The 17,027-nt window shown below is 40.0% G+C and overlaps 1 protein-coding gene across 2 annotated transcripts in view; it reads right to left on the bottom strand.

Moving 5' to 3' along the window:
* The window catches only part of FEZ1 (fasciculation and elongation protein zeta 1), a 42,061-nt gene that overhangs the window by 14,546 nt on the left and 10,488 nt on the right, over window positions 1-17,027 (bottom strand). For both annotated transcript variants that reach the window (XM_039250260.1, XM_039250261.1), the window contains exon 3: window positions 15,240-15,339. In XM_039250260.1, the coding sequence (XP_039106191.1) occupies window positions 15,240-15,339 (100 nt within the window). The remainder of the gene's footprint in view (window positions 1-15,239; window positions 15,340-17,027) is intronic.

Here is a 17,027-nt window from a genome sequence, read left to right as displayed (position 1 = left end):
GGCATTATAACGGCTGGACGTTCCATTCCAAACGGTCAAGCTTTTAGAACTTGATGTAATGCTGTCTGGAATTGGAATTGGAATTCTAGGCTTGGTGTCATAGCTGCTGAAAGATGTGATGAATCCACATGAGATATGCCACAGAATCACCTGACCACGTGAACTGCAGGACAGACTACACACCTAAAATATCGAAACATTTCCCCTATGTCTCCAAAACTCCACAAGGCCGAGTAAGATTCTGAAAGTTCACTGCCATTGCTATTCGAGATGTTGAAATCCAACGAGGCACTTACTGGCCTTACAGGCCATATCTGAAACAGCCACAGTCTGGCATTTATGTTCCAAGCCTACACAGAATAAACCACCAAATCACCCCACAGGCTGTCCACATCCGGAAGTCTGATTTGAAAGTCATGGAAGGACTGGTAAAGAGCTTCCGGGAAATCTTGCTGCAAAGACACCTCTCGTCCCAGAATCAGTTTTTACTTGCTCGTCCATAACTGACAGGCTGATCTGCCTCTTTCGTGGGGATCACACCTCTCCTGTTCCAACAGAAAACACCCAGTTCCATCCCAAGCAATCATGTCAGAGATCATCTATCCCCAGAAACTTCTCCCCGATTCTTTGAGCTCCACCTTGGCAGATGCCCCTCACTGAACACATCACCTTCTGTCTACGTTTGCTTAAAACCAGGACTGTATCATTAAAAAATTAATCAAATATATCTCAAATGCTGCTCTGCACTCAACCTGGATAAGAGGTAGGACAAGGAAGTAAAGGGATCATCTGAGGGGCCTGTGCGCCAGATGGTGATATCTATTTCTGCTGGAAAACCCATATGCCGCTCTCTCCGCCAAGTCTACCTACCACCTGCGGTGGCCGCCTGGCTTCCGCACTCCCCACTCTGCAGAACGCAGCTCCCAGAGCCACACTTTGCTCACGACTACACTCATGGCGAACTTGCTCAGGGCCAGAGAGTCCTGTGCTAGAAGTTAGGCTCGCCCTGGGGAACAGAGATGGTTGTTTTCTGCTTGGATTCTTTTTTGTAAACACGTGTCAGATAGGACCAGAATTTCCTTGACATTAAGTCTACTCTAAAAACGAAAGGTTTACATCTTCTGAGATATGGTCAGTTTTCACTGACTATTCTTAATGCCTCATTTAGCGGCATTGTCTCCTTTCCCAAGGTCTTCCCTCTGAGTTCCCGGCTGAAGGCAAGGAGGGAGCTTCTAGGGACAGACCCTTTTTATTGTCTAAATGTTAGCGACCCTGAGCAGCGGCATGGATGCCTCTTAGAGCTGCCACGCCTCTCCCTCTGGCACAAAGCCTGCGGGTCTGATTTGTCAGGCTTGGGTAAAAAGAGACCTGAAAATCAATTATAATCAATAATAAGTTACCCTGAGTTCCTAGGATTATGGGAGCAATCTCTAACCCCATGTTTTCTCAGATCTCACCAGTCTGACACTAAAAAGTAAAATAAAAGGAGAAGCAAACACAAAGTACTTAAAGAAAGCCCTGGCTCCTTCCCTCTGCTCCTACATGTGGATTATCCCCTGCCTCTGCTTTCCCACATCCACCTCGTCCCTGGCCTCTTCTCCTCCCTCTCTAGCTTTTGCTTCTCATCCTCTCTTCCCTCTTCACCCTCTCCAGGGCTCTTCCCACATTTTCTCCCCATCTTAGCAGACTCTCTTCTGTTCTAACAGCTTCTGTCCCTTCTCAACAAGCCCTCTTCCCTTAGGAATGCCATTTACAGACTCCCTACATTCCCTTCTGTACCAGGACAATATCTGAGGCAGAGAGTGGAAAACTGGGTAGGAATGAATAGGAAAAAAGAATTTTTTGAAAAATGATAACACCTGTGCATATGGATAGGATTATATGATTTACGCCCGCACTTACGTACATGGAACAGTATGTGTTGCTCTTATTCTCAATATATGACAGAAACCTAGAAATTGCTACAGGGAGCTCCTTTCGTCTCTTGTGTGACATTGGGAAGGCTAAAGCTAAAAACAACCTGCGGGCGAGATCATTTGGAGCTGAATTACACTGTAGACTAAAATCCAAGTTGTGTCCATAGTGTAGAAGTGAACTCATGATTGTTCCAAGAAAAATCATTCTTCCAAGTGACTTCTTTCAAGGACTGAGAACAAACGACCGAGATCCAGAAAAGGCCTGGCCACACTACTCGGCAAGCCGTTTCTTCCTCCGGCTTTGGGTCAAAGGTGGGCCCCTAAGGCTGTAACGCAGTAGCTTCAAACTTGACGCTAAATGTGGAGAACATTCCCTGGAGTCTGTAACACTGCCGAGTCTTGCTGCACAGAAGCCCGAGTGAGGACCGAAATTACAAAGTCTTTGTGATGTCCAGATGATTCTGTTCATGAGAACGGGAATTGCTACTGCATAACATTTCCCTCCCCTTAGCACGATTGTTTCACACAGGCGGTTGCCTTCTTGACCAAAAGGAAGAGAATGAAGGTACATGTTCACCTTCAGTCAAAAGTTAAAAAAAAAAAATCAACGACATGCACCCAGCCTGGGGAAAAGACAACTACATCCCCTTTACACTTGTGAACAACCAGGAAACATCTGTGTGGGGTTAAGTCCATGTCTCTGAATCCCCACAGTGAGATGCACCAGGGCCGAGCAAACAGCATGTAGACAACAGGCGCTTTCTGAAAGAATTAATGAGCTAATGAAAGAGAAAGGAATGGCAACACGATTGCCTGCTATGGTCAGTCCCTGTCCATGTACAATTTAGCTGCTTAGTCACCTGGAAAACAGAAGGGTAGAACTCCCTGTCCTGGACATTCCATTCCTCTTGTCCAAGACAACCGTGACCTGCTATTAATTCAAGTTACAGGGACAAAAGAGATCCTTTTATATCACTCAGGAACAGAATACTGATTAATATAAAAACCCAATAAATGTGGAGAATTGTAAGTAATAATAATATTACAGGGCTTGAGCATAGTATTTTGATCTAAAAATACACTTATTTTTTTTCCCAAGCTCCTAATGTAAGGCTAAGGCCTTTTTCTTCATGATGGGCCTCTGAGTTCCATATCAGCTTTCTCCTATCATCCACAACAGAACATGATTTTCTAAATGATTTAAATGATTTCCCATTTCTGTGTTTTTCTAGCAGAAGGAAGATAGGAGATGGCACACACACTCCTTTATCTCCTCTTCCTCCTGAAATCCAACTAAAGTGAGAGCTAAGGAACCGAAAGAGAATACCCCACAGGAACAAAATGAACCAGGGAAGAACTACAGCAAAGGAGATGCTAGAAAGCACATGCTGAGCTAGCAGGCTAGAGGCGTAAGCTCTGTGGGAGGAAGCTTCCCAAAGTTCTTTTACCCCAAAGATGCTGGAAGACTCCAGAATTGGAGACTTCAGGTGGTACTGGGAGGTGGGGCTGCAAGAGGAAGGATCTGCTGGGGTTCTTCATAGGAGCGTCAAGACCCCAGGTCTCTTCTCCTTCCCGTATAAAAAGGCAACTACTGCCCTCTCACCATTAAAAGAAGTGGAGATTTCACTCTGGAAAGGTTGAGCTAGGAGGCCCTGGACTCAAGATACCCAGGTCCACCTGAAAGCAGGGGTGAGGGATCTTGCCCAAAACAGAGGGATTAAGGGAAAGTCTGCATACTCACCAAGACTGTCCTGCCCTTATTAGCCTCTAAGGAGACTGGCAGTCAGGCTTATCCTCTTCAAGCAAAACACTGGAGGACTCAAGTCAGTGGTCAGCACATTTCTATTACACTGCCCAAGAAAAAAGGCCTATAGATACATGCCACTATTTGGGGTCTCCAAACAAAATGACCAGGTACTTAATGATCACTATAGTGGGGGCAGCAGGAAACAAGCCCTGTCCCTCTAAGAAGAGCTCAATGAGTCTAGTGTCACTTTTAAATATGAAATTATGCCCAAAGACTTTCAAACATTTGCAGACAATCCCCAACATGAAAGACAAGGACTAAAACAAATACATAGGAAAAGTAAAACAAAAGCAAGACACAGGGTAGAAGAAACTCCTTCCTATCATTACTGCCCACAAAGAGATAGCAAGAAAACATTGCTTCCTTGAAACATGGTCTTTTTAGTAGAATTAATTAAAAACAACAACAGCAATAAGAAAAAGCTCTTAGAAATTAAAATTATAGTAGCAAAATCTGTATTTTCAAAAGAAGAATTGAGGGGCGCCTGGGTGGCTTAGTCGGTTAAGCGGCCGACTTTCGCTTAGGTTATGATCTCGCGGTTCGTGGGTTCGGGCCCCGCGTCGGGCTCTGTGCTGACTGCCAGCTCAGAGCCTGGAGCCTGTTTCAGTCTGTGACTCCCTCTCTCTCTGACCCTCCCCTGCTCACGCTGTCTCTCTCTCCTGGAAATTAAAAAAAAAAAAAAAAAAAAAAAACATCAAAAGAAGAATTGAAGATAAGGTTGAGAAAGTCACCAAGAGAGTAAAACAAAATAAGTAGATAGAAAATGGGAGGGAAGAAAAAGCAGAAGATCATTTTAAGTCCAACACTTGAATAAAAGGAATTTCAAAAAACAAAAACAGAAGAGATGGTCTCTTTCAGCCACAAAAGAGTAGCTATTACTGGACTTATCCCTCCAGCCACATACAACTATAAATCTGGACAAAATCTATGAGCCAATTGTTTTGAGGCACTAGGCATAAACAGTGAAAGGCTGTGACCATTGAAAGAAGGGAAAACATGAAATAAATGAAAGCTGAGAATCTGTCACCTGTGAACTAACACTCCAAGAAATCCTATAGAAAGTTTTTTGGCCTAAAAGGAAATGATTAAAAATCAGAGCCACAGGAAGGAATAAATAATACCAAAAATGGTAAATATGAAAAATGTATGCTTTTTTCCTTCTCCTAATTTCTTTAAAAGACAACTAACTGTCTAAAGCAAGAGATTAAAACTTTGTGTTGCGGGGTAAGTAATACGGATTGAAGTAAAACATATGACAACAATACCACAGAGGATAACAGGAGCAGACTTATGTTGTGGAAAGTGTTTTACATTTTATGTGAAGTAGCATAATATTAATACTAAATAGACTATGATAACTTAAAATGCAGAATATAATCTTTAGAGAAGAAGTCAGTAAAAAACAAACAAACAAAAAAACCAGACAAACCAGAAACACACACACAAAGAGATATAGCTAAAATCTAATGGAAGAAATAAAATGGAATACCAAACAAATTTGATTAACCCAAAAGAAGGCAGGGAAGATGGAACAGAAGAACAAGGAAAAAAAAAAAAAAAACCCAGATAGAAATGCAAGGTCATACACTTAAACCAAACTATTAAAGTTACTTTAAACACTAATGAACTAAACACTATGCAAATGAACTAAACCCAATAAACGAAAAAGCACAGATCATCATTTTCAGACTAAATATAAAAGACTCGGGGCGCCAGAGTGGCTCAGTCAATTAAGTAGCCAGCTCTTGATTTCAACTCAGGTCATAATCTCATGGTTCATAGGACGGAGCTCTATGCTGGGCTCTGCGCTGATGGAGGGGAAGAGTCCTCACCCCCCTGCCCTTCCCCAGCTCTCTCTCTCTTTTTCAAATGTAAAAATAATAATAAAAAGACTCAACTATATGCAATCTATAAAAGACACCCTTTAAACATAAAGACACAGACAGGTGAAAAGTAAAAGGACTGTTAGAAACACCATAAAATCCAGTAATTACACTGGAAGGTATTTACCCAAAGAAAACGTAAACACTAATTCAAAAAGACATATGCACCCATATGTTTACTGTAGCATTATTTACAATAGCCAACATATGGAAGCAACCTGTGTCCATCAGTAGATTAATGAATAAAGAAGATATGATACACACACACACACACACACACACACACACACACTGGAATATTACTTAGCCATAAAAAAGAATGAGACTTTGGGGCACCTGGGTGGCTCAGTTAACTGACTGAGTTAAGCACCCAACTTTAGCTCAGGTCATGGTCATGTGGTTCATGAGCTCAAGCCCCGAATAGGCTCTGCTCTATCAGTGAAGAAGAGCCTGTTTCAGATCCTCTATCTCCCTCTCTTTCTGCCCCTCCCTCACTTGTGCCCACGCACATGTGCACACACACTTTCTCTGTCTCAAAAATTACAAAATTTAAAGAAAAAAGAATGAGCTCTTGCCACTTTTGACAACATGGATGGAGCTAGAAGGTATTATGCTCAGTGAAATAAATCAGACAGAGATAGGCAAATACAAAATTTCACTTATATGTGGAATCTGAAAGACAAAATAAACAAAAATAGAAACACTCATAAATTCAGAAAACAAACATAGCTGCCAGAGAGAAGAGTGGTGGGTGTAAGGGGCAAATAGCTGAAGAGGTACAAACCTCCAGTTATAAAATAAATAAATCAGGGGAGCACCTGGCTGGCTCAGTCGGTAGAGCCTATGACTCCTGATCTTGGGGTCATGAGTTCAAGTCCCACATTGGGCACAGGGCTTACAATAAATGAATCAATCGATCGATCAATTAATCATGGAGATGAAGCAAAGCAAAGAACTATAGTCCATAATATTGTAATAACACTGTATAGTGACAGATAACTACATGTATCATGGTGCACATTGTATAATGTACAGAATTGTCAACTCACTATGTTGTGTACCTGAAAAGAGAACTAACTTAATGTTGTATGTCAATTTTACTTCAATAATAAAAATTAAAACTAAAAAATAAATTGTAGTGGATAAACAGACAAAATAATCAGTTAAGATATAGAAGAACTCAACAATACTGTAAACCAACTTAAGCTAGATGACGTTTATAGAACATTGCAACCTACAATTACAGAATATACATGCTTTTCAATGGCACACAGTACACTCCTAAGATACAACATATGCTGAGCATATATCAGTCCCAGTATATTTTAAAGGACTGAATTTATACAGATAGTGTTCTTGACAAAACTAAATTAGAAATCAATGACATAATGATAACTATATAAAATCCCCAAACATTTTGAAATTCAGCAACATGCATCTAAATTACCCATAGGTCAAAAAAGAAATCACAAGAGAAATTAGAAAATATTTCAAGCTGAAGTTTAATAAAAACATGCCATCTCAAAATTGTGGGATTCAGTTAAAGCAATGCTGAAAGGAAATATTATTGTTTTAAGATGCTTGTGGCATCACTGATCTGAACGTTTGTGTCCTCCCAAAATTCATGTGTTGAAATCTTAATGTTCAGTGTCATGGTGTTATAGGTGGGGACCCGGGGATTTGCCTGGGTCGTGATGGTGGAGCCTTCATGGCTGGGATTGGTACCTGAGAAAAGAGACTCCACAGAGTTCCCGAGATTCCTTGTACCAATAAGGACACAGCCAGAAACTGGCAGTCTGTAAGCCAGAAGAGAGCCTTTACCGAAACCTAATCATGCTGGCACCCTGGATGTCCAGCCTTCTTAACAGTGAGAAACAAATCTGTTGTTTACAAGTCATCCTGTCTGTGGTATTGTGTCATAACAACCTGAGTAGACTGAGACAATTATTTTTAAAGTTTAAAATCTGATCTAAGCTCCTACCTTAAGCGGCTTAGTAAAATCCTAGTAAGTAAAAGGAAGGAAATAATAAAGTTAAGGAAAGAAATCAACAAATTAGAAAATGAACAAACAACAGAGGAAAAGAAAACCAAAAGTGGTGTGCTGGAAAGATGAGTAAAATTGATAAACCCAAAATTAGACTTAAGTGAGGTTGGGAGGGAAAGAAGGAAAAAGAAAACACAAATTAGCAGATCAGAAATAAAAAGAGGGCCATCACTATAGATCTCACTGACATTAAAATAATAAGAATGTATCTTAAACAACTTTGTGGTCAATGCATTCAATTATTTAGATTAAATGAACAAATTCCTTGAAAAACACTATTTACCAAAATCAGCTCAGGAAGAAATGGAAAATCTGAACATCTTTACATTTATTAAAGAAATTGAATGTGTAACCAAAAATCTTCCACAGAGAAAACATCTGAGCCAGATGGTTTCACTGGTAGAGTCTATCAAACATGTAAAGAAGAGATAATACCAATCTAAGGCAAACTCAGAAAATAGAAAAAGAAAAATTCCCAATTCATGTTATGACATTACAAGAAAAGAAAATTACAGAAAAAGATTCCTTGTAAGCATAGATGCAACAATCTTTAATAAAATATTAGCAAATCAAATCCCACATCATATGAAATCAATACTATGTCATAACTAAGTGACGTTTATCTTAAGAATGAAAGGTTGGTTTAATATTTGAAAATCAATTAACATAATTCATCACATCAACATAATAAATTGATCTGCATACATAATTTGATCTATGAATTTAACACAATCACAGTTGAATTTCCAGCAAGTTATAGAAATTGAGTAGCTGATTCCAAAATTTATATGGAAATGCAAAGGACCTAAAATAGCCAAAAGAGGGGCACCTGGGTGGCTCAGTCAGTGAAGCAACTGACTCTTGATTTCAGCTCAGGTCATGATCTCACAGTTGGTGAGTCTGAGCACTGATCAGGCTCCACGCTGACAGCACGAAGCCTGCTTGGGATTCTATCTCTGCCTCTCTCTCTCTGCCCCCTCCTTCAAAATAAATAAATAAAATTTACAAAATATAAAAATAAAGAGAAAATAAAATAAAATAGCCAAAACAACTTTGGAAAAAAAGAACAAACTTGGAAGACTTATACAGTTGACCCTTGAACAATGCAGGGATTAGGGGTACCCCAATGCCCTGCACGGTAAAAATCTACATGTAATTTTTAACTCCCCCAAAACTTCACCTCAAGTAGCCTACTGTTGATGGAAGCCTTTCTGATAATATAGACAGTTGATTAACACATATTTGGCATGTTATGTGTATTATACACTGTATTTTTATATTAAAGTAAGCTTCAGAGAAGAAAATGTTATTGAAAATCATAAGGAAGAGAAAATACATTTACGGCACTGTACTGTATTTGCCAAAAAAAAAAAAAAATCCACGTGTAAGTGGTCCCACGCAGTTCAAACCTATGTTGTTCAAGGGTCAGCTGTCCTACGTTATATCAAGACTTACTACAAAGCTACAGTAATGAATACAACACAGTATTGGCATAAAGATAGATACACATCAATGAAACAGAATAAAGAATTTAGAAATGGATCCACACAGATATGGTCAATTGAGTTTTGACAAAGGTACCAAGACAATTTAATAGGGAAAGAACAATATTTCCAATAAGTAGTACCAGAACAATTCAATAGACACACACACACACACACACACACACACACACACACCACACCACACACCAACTTTGAGCCTTACCTCACACCATATATAGAAACTAACTTGAAATGAATCATAAGCCATAAAAGAGCTAAAACTAGAAGACTTCTAAAAGACTTAAGAAAAAAATCTCTATGACTTCTTAAATACTACACAAGAGGGGGTACACCTGGGTGGCTCAGTCGGGTAAGCGTCCAACTTTGGCTCAGGTCATGATCTCACAGTTCATGAGTTTGAGCCCCACCTTGGGCTCTGTGCTGACAGCTCAGAGCCTAGAACTTTCTTCGGATTCTGTGTCTCCCTCTCTCTCTCTCTGCCCCTCCCCCACTCATCTACTGTCTCTCTCTCACAATAATAAATAAACATTTTAAAAAATTAAAAGTAAATACCACACAAGGAGCACAAATTGTAAAAAGAAAAAGTCAATAAATTGGGCTTTATCACATTTAAAAAACATTTGACCTTCAAAAGATAATGTTAAGAAAGTTAAAAGGCATAGACAGAAAGAAGAAATTTACAAAACATATGTCAAAGGACTTATGTCTAGAACATATGTGTTGAATTAATTAAACAAGGAGGCCATTAGAGTGATGTGGTTTCAATGACTTAGAAACCTACTAAGCACACCAAAATCTAAGTCTCTAATGCCTCAAGGTTAAGAATTCAAATAGAAGAACAACCAATCACAAACAGCCAACTGGCCTTTCCCAAATAGCACAACCACTTAAGCTATAGCCAATCAAATAATTTCCTTCTTTGCTTCTACTTTTCTATATGAAAGTCCTTCCTCTAGCTCCTGTTGGTAGAGCACTCCCAACCACTGTAGCTTTGGCCCCGTCCTATTTGATTTTTACTCAAATAAACTCTGAAAAATTTAGTTGGCCTCATTTTATCTTTTAATGTAAAGAACAATAACAACTTAATAAAAATACATACAACCCATTAAGTAAGAGAGCAACAGGTTTATTTTTTTTTTTTAATGTTTTATTTATTTCTAGGAGAGAGACAGGGAGACAGCGTGAGCAGGGGAGGGTCAGAGAGAGAGGGAGTCACAGACTGAAACAGGCTCCAGGCTCTGAGCTGGCAGTCAGCACAGAGCCCAACGCGGGGCTCGAACCCACGAACCGTGAGATCATGACCTAAGCGAAAGTCGGATGCTCAACCGACTAAGCCACCCAGGCGCCCCAGAGAGCAACAGGTTTAAATGTGCTCTTCACTGAAGAAGATACACAGACTGTAAATAAGTACATGGAAAAATGCTCCGTGTCATATGTTACTAAGGAATTCACATTTAACCAAAATAAGATACTCTCTATGCCTACTCAAATGTCTAAAATTTAAAAGGCTCCATCTCTCTTTGACCCCCTCCTACTCCTACATGTGCTCGCTGTCGCTCTTTCTCTCAAAAATAAATAAATATTAAAAAAAACAAACAGTAAAATAAAAGGCTGTCCATAACAAGTGTTTTTTTTTTTTTAAATATTTTTGTTTATTTCTAGGAGAGAGAGACAGCATGAGCAGGGGAGGGTCAGAGAGAGAGGGAGATACAGACTCTGAAATAGGCTCCAGGCTCTGAGCTGGCAGTCAGCACAGAGCCCGACGCGGGGCTCGAACCCACGAACCGCGAGATCATGACCTAAGTGAAAGTCGGACGCTTACCCGACTAAGCCACCCAGGCGTCCCCATAACAAGTGTTGGTGAGGATGTAGAATAACTAGAGATCTCCAACTGGAAAACAGTTTCTTAAAAAGCGAAACACACAGTTACCACATGATCCCAATGTCCCACTCATAGGGTTTTTTTTTTACCCAAGAGGAACAGAGACATAGGTCCACAAAAAGACTTAGGCAAGAACGTTCATAACCGCTTTATTTGCAATAGTCAAAAACTAGAAACAACCCAAATGTCCATCAACAGGTGAATGGATAAGCAAATTATGGTATATCTATATAATGGAATACCCCTCTGCAATAAAAAGGAATGAACAGTTGATATGAACAACAAAATGGATGAATATCTAAGCAATTATACTGAGTTTTAAAAAGCCAGACCCCCCCCCAAAAAAAATGCATGCTGCATGACTCCATTTACAGAAAATTCTAAAAAATGCAAACTAATCTCTAGTGACAGAAATGGGTTGGTGAAAGGGAGTAGTTTGGGGATGCTCAGTATCTTGATTGTGATGATGGTTTCACAGATGTACACATATGTCAAAACTTATCAAAGTCAACACTTTAATATGTGCCATTTATTGTATGCCAATCATGCTTCAGTAAAGCTATGAGAAAAAAAAGAAAACCATAAAACGAAATGAAATAAAAGAGTAATACACCATGACCAAGTTGGTTTATCTCAAGAACGCAAGGTTGACTTAATGCTGGAGAATCAATTCATGTAATTTATCACATTAACATAATACAGGAGAAAACTACACACATAATCATCTCAATAGAGGCAGAAAACAGAAATCATTAAACTTCAGAGAAATAACACAAGTAAACATGCCACAATTTAGTCCAGGTTGAAAGGGCCCATTAAGTATAATGCAGAATGAATGGGGGGAAGACCTCACTATAAGGCACATCCCTCGAAAATTTCAAACGAGAAAGAAAAAAGAATATCCTAAAAGCTTTGAGAAGGAACCAAAAGAGAGTCACGTATAAAAGAAGGAGCAACAGCAAGTGAAAGCTGGAAAGAGAACAATGCCTTCAGAATTCTGAGTAAAACAACTTTTTGCAACCTAAATTATCAAGTCAAACTCTCAACCAAGTAGGTGACAGGAGAATAAAGACATTCTCGAATATTCTAATAAAAGATATTCTTCTGTACCCTTTCTCAAGAATATATGAATTTTTTCCCCACAAAACAAGGAAATGAACCCAAAAAGATAAAAAAAACTATGGCAGTCAGAAGGCAGGGAGAGAGTCAGGATGGATCCCCTGGACGAAGGTGAAGGAAAGTCCCAGGACAACAGTGGGGCATCAGATCTAGAATACAACCAGACTCATTGATAACAGAAAGGTGGAGGTACTAATTTGAATGTTTCAAGACAAAAAAAAAAGTCTGAATTGATAGAATATCTGATTTTTTTAACCATATTGTGAGATCTAAATTTCACTCAGAGTTTGGGATTGAACTATTGATAAATAGATATAGAGAAAACCAAGCAAAAAATAAAATAAAATAAAATAAAATAAAATAAAATAAAATAAAATAAAAACAAGGCAATTCCTTGTTCCAGGTTAAACAAAAAGTGGTACAAGAGAGGAAATATTTTTCCACAATACTGCATGATTCAGTAAGAAACAGTATTTACATAGTTACAACAGTAAATATTTTTAGTATTGATTTCACTATATAAATTGGTGACAGTCCTATGGGAAAGCTAAGTGTGAGTGTTTGAGGTGAGGTGGTGTAAAAGAATTAGATTTTATCTTCCATATTGCAAAGTTAATAGATAACAGCCAAAAACTGTCAATTTTAATCATCAATAACAATATAAATGTATTCCTTAGAAAATTGGAGATACATGCCAAAAGAAATAAAAGTAGTTGCCTCCGGGCGCCCTGGCTGGCTCAGTCAGTCGGCTGACCGACTCTTGGTTTCGGCTCAGTTCATAAGCTCACTGTTCTGTTCGTGGGTTTCAGCCCCTCGTGGACTCCATGCTGACAGCACATGGCCTGCTTAGGGTTCTCCCTCTCCCTCTCTTTCTGCCTCTCCCCCTCTCTCCCTCTCAAAATAATAAACTTTAAAAAAAAGAATGATTGCCTCTATGGAGTAGGGAAAGACCAGTCAGGAGCTGCTGGGGTTTTAAAAATATTTTAAGATTGGGGCGCCTGGGTGGCTTAGTCGGTTAAGCGTTCGACTTTCGCTTGGGTCATGATCTCGCGGTTCGTGGGTTCGAGCCCCGCGTCGGGCTCTGTGCTGACTGCCAGCACAGAGCCTGGAGCCTATTTCAGAGTCTGTGTCTCCCTCTCTCTCTGACCCTCCCCTGCTCACACTGTCTCTCTCTCTCTCCTAGAAATAAATAAAAAAATATTTTAAAAAATATTTTTAAGATTTTTAAAGTATTATTTGACTCTTAAAGCTATGTACATGTGTTATTTGATTTTAAAAATGCAAAATATGGTTCTCTTTGCTTTTATAATCCAACGGTTTCTATAATTCTGATTATATTACCTAATAGTCACAAGGACAAGGATAAAGAAGTTCAGGAACAAACACAACTGATTCTTGGCAATGAACCACTTAAGTAGAAGAGGAGCTTGCTAGAAGAAGCCTACCGGCTGTGTGCATTCAGCAACCCAAGGGCATTGGGTCAGTCGCTCTTTTACAGGAGCACAGAGCACTGGTTAATCTAGCAAATCATTTAAACTGAGGTCAGTTAAAAGAGCTTCTACTGTAATGAATCCAGATAATAAAAGAGATGAAATAAAACAGCCTTAATCCATCCACTTCTGCTACCTTGTCATTTTCCCATGGGTTAGATGGAAGAAATTCTACAAGGAGTGGAACTCAAGATCATCCTTCTCGGGGTCATTCAATTTGCCCTGAAATATTAACCCTCTTGAGGGAAATCTGCAAATGAGGATAAATTAGAGTCCTTCTGAAGGGCAGGCTATCTTAAACATCCTTTGGCTTAATCCACAAAATTAGTTGGAAAGGTAGCAAAAGAGATAAAGTGAAATCCGCCTTTTGCACCATGATGGGCCTGATTTAATTTCAGTAACTAGATTTATTCCATGGTTGCCTCCTTGTCCTTTGCATTTGAGATAAAGATACATATAAGCATTGGAAGAGAAAATAAAGTCAGAATCAAAAGAGGAACTGAGACACGGCCTCATATATCCACGCTGAGTGGGCCTGCAGCAAATCTCTGAGTCTTGAAGTCACCATTTTACCTGTCCCACTCGATGAAACCTTAAGGTTTTGAGAATTGAGGATTGCTAATTATTAAGAGTTAAGAAGGATATACAGCCACCTTTTCAACCAATCAGGAAACTGCTGATCTCTTTGCTGTGCTATTTTGGGCAATGATCTGCAGAAATCTCACCCAGTAAGGGAAATCTATCTCTTACTATTATCTTACTTTTTCACTTGGACTCAATTCTGGAGTACCTATGAAGATTAGACCCACTTTCCTTTCCCTCATTGGCTGTGACAGCCCTTCCTGATAAGAAATTGTCAAATTCCCTTTATAGCTGAAACTAGAAAACCAAGCAAGGCAGAAATTGGCTTTAAATGATTTTACGTTCCTATATGTAGATTCAGCTAAGAGGGGCCCTTTGGACCTTCAGAAAGGTCACTCCCCATAGCCTATGCAAATTAACAAAAAACTGAGCATTCTCTTCATTCAGAAGCCCTTAGGCTACCTCGTCTTTGGTGTCAGTAAGCACAGAATGTGACTCCGGTTCAGCCAGGTTGAGTTTATAAACGTCTCATTGGCCACTCCCCACTCACTAATGTCTTGGCCCTAGCTCTGGCCATTAGCCAGGCTGTGAGCTTGCCGGAAATCTCTCAACACTTGCCATCTTGTTTTTGGTGAGATTGAACTGTTCCTTTTAGATAGGAAAACCTGATTTTTTTTTTAAACCATTATTATTTGAACATGAGAAGCCTGTGATAGTCACTCCTTTCCTCTTCAGGCCGCCTTGGCTTTCATGTTGCAGCACACAGATTAACAGCAAAGTAATTTGCATTTATGCTTTTTACAGACAGCCATTCGAATCACCTCACAGACACGGGATGTCCCCTCCTCTGATTCTTCACCTCCTCCATAACACCTGCCTTCCCAGCAATGTTTTGGAGCTATGGGTGAGTTTCATTACCTAATGGGTAAGACTGTTGAATTAATGAATGTTTTTCTAATTGGAATCCACATCTTCTCAAGCCTTATTAAGTAAGGGGCCCCAGAGAGGTACCTCAGTGTCAGAGCTGTTGCCATTCAGAGCCTCCATGTTTGGGTCCCTCCAGTCTTCTGAGAGTGAAGGGATGTAATTGTCTGTCAGAGCATCCCAAACCCTGTAAACAAAGAGAAGCTCTCATTAGCACACATCTGTGGCCTGGCTCCGCCTGGAGGAAGGAAGAGCTGGGCCAGGGGAGGAGAGAGGTTTCTGTGTGTGCCAGGCTGAGATCATCTGCCTTCCAGCATGCAAGAGCAAAGCAGCTTAAAAACTGAATTAGAGGCACTACCAGGAGACAAAGAGCCAAGAGAATGGACCCTGGCCAGGGACTTCAGCTTGAAAGGTGTTTGCTTAAGAGAAGAGGAATGTCTCACCATGGAGATACAAATGGTAGAGTCTACAATCAAAGCATCTCGGGCAATGCCTAAATTGCCCCTGAAAATAAATCTGCCCCTCAGCCAAATGGTTCATGACTCGTGAACCTAAGAGATGCCCATGTTTCCTTTCCTTTCCTGTGGGCAAAGAGTGAGAGAGAAAGAAGGACAAAAAGGAAGGTAGTGATAGATGATAGGTAGGTGGGTAGGTAGGTGGGCAGGTAGATAATAGAGAGATGGATATCTGGGCAGATTTTCTGGCTGAATCTCTTTGAGATCAGGGCCACCACAGAGTTCACATGCATTTCCATTCCAGAGGCCTGCAATCTAAATGGTCAAGAATTAACTCCTTGACGTCTAATGTAGCGAAAGGGAAAATGCCAATGCTGTTAATGCTTACTTATTACCCAAAATGTTCTAGCGAGCCCATGGGTGGCACAGTCCCCCAGCTCTAGCAGTGTAGAGTGTAAATGTGCTCTGTCTCCATCATGGACACTCTAAGGCAAATGTATGAAAGGAACCAATCAGTACACCTCTAACCATTGGGTTTTAGTGAGGGTAGATGGGGGTCCCTTTATTACATTGCATGAAAAAGTTCTGCTATGTATCTTATAAGAAAAACTTTTCTATAATTTGTGTCGTTCAATTCACTTATTTCAGAAAGATTTCTTTGGGGGAGAGGGGAAGGAGAGGGTGGGGTGAAAACCGAAAGTCACAAACTCACCCACAGGAAAATAAACAAAGGAGTCAACATCCAGAGACTAATGTAAATCAGTAAACCAAGCTCCTAAAATAATGCCATCCATGGAAGTCAGAGGCATTTGAGTTAATATTAGCTAATGATAAATGAGGGCTCTACGCAACCTCCCTCGGGTGCCTATGCATGTCAAACATGAGCGATACCTATGAAAACAAGGTATAAGAAGGTAAATTGTATTTAGATAGGCTCATAGGAACAAGCAGCCACTTAAAAGTAAGCAAATATGTGTATATGTGGATCAAATTCAAAATAGGACAAAATACAGCACAAGATGCTGAAAAGCTAAGTGCGAGGTGGAGAAGAGCACAGACACCTGACATTAGGAGAGGCGAGTGCTCTTAACATACATCAAATCGGGATTAATATATGATGCACGGGGACAGAGCCAGGAGATTTTCCCAGTGCACAAAGCATACAGTTGGCGATGAAATGCATTAAAGGAGCTCAAGAAAGCACAATTTAATAGCATTGCTTGGGTCGTCCGCTGATTCATGATTTTTCCTGCAATTACAAGCAAGCACTTTGAGAGGACTCATCAAGTGTTCATTAGCCATCCATCCAGCAGGACTTCAGACTCTACCTCTTAAACATGGGTGATAATCCGATCTCCATCAGGCACTATTAGAGCTTCATTAATCCAGCCTAATGCTAAATGCAAGTCTCAGTAGCACT

This window comes from Hyaena hyaena, unplaced genomic scaffold (assembly GCF_003009895.1).
Source record: "Hyaena hyaena isolate Hyena2069 unplaced genomic scaffold, ASM300989v1 scaffold_364, whole genome shotgun sequence".
NCBI lineage: Eukaryota > Metazoa > Chordata > Mammalia > Carnivora > Hyaenidae > Hyaena > Hyaena hyaena.
This window is presented reverse-complemented; position numbering and strand designations above follow the sequence as displayed.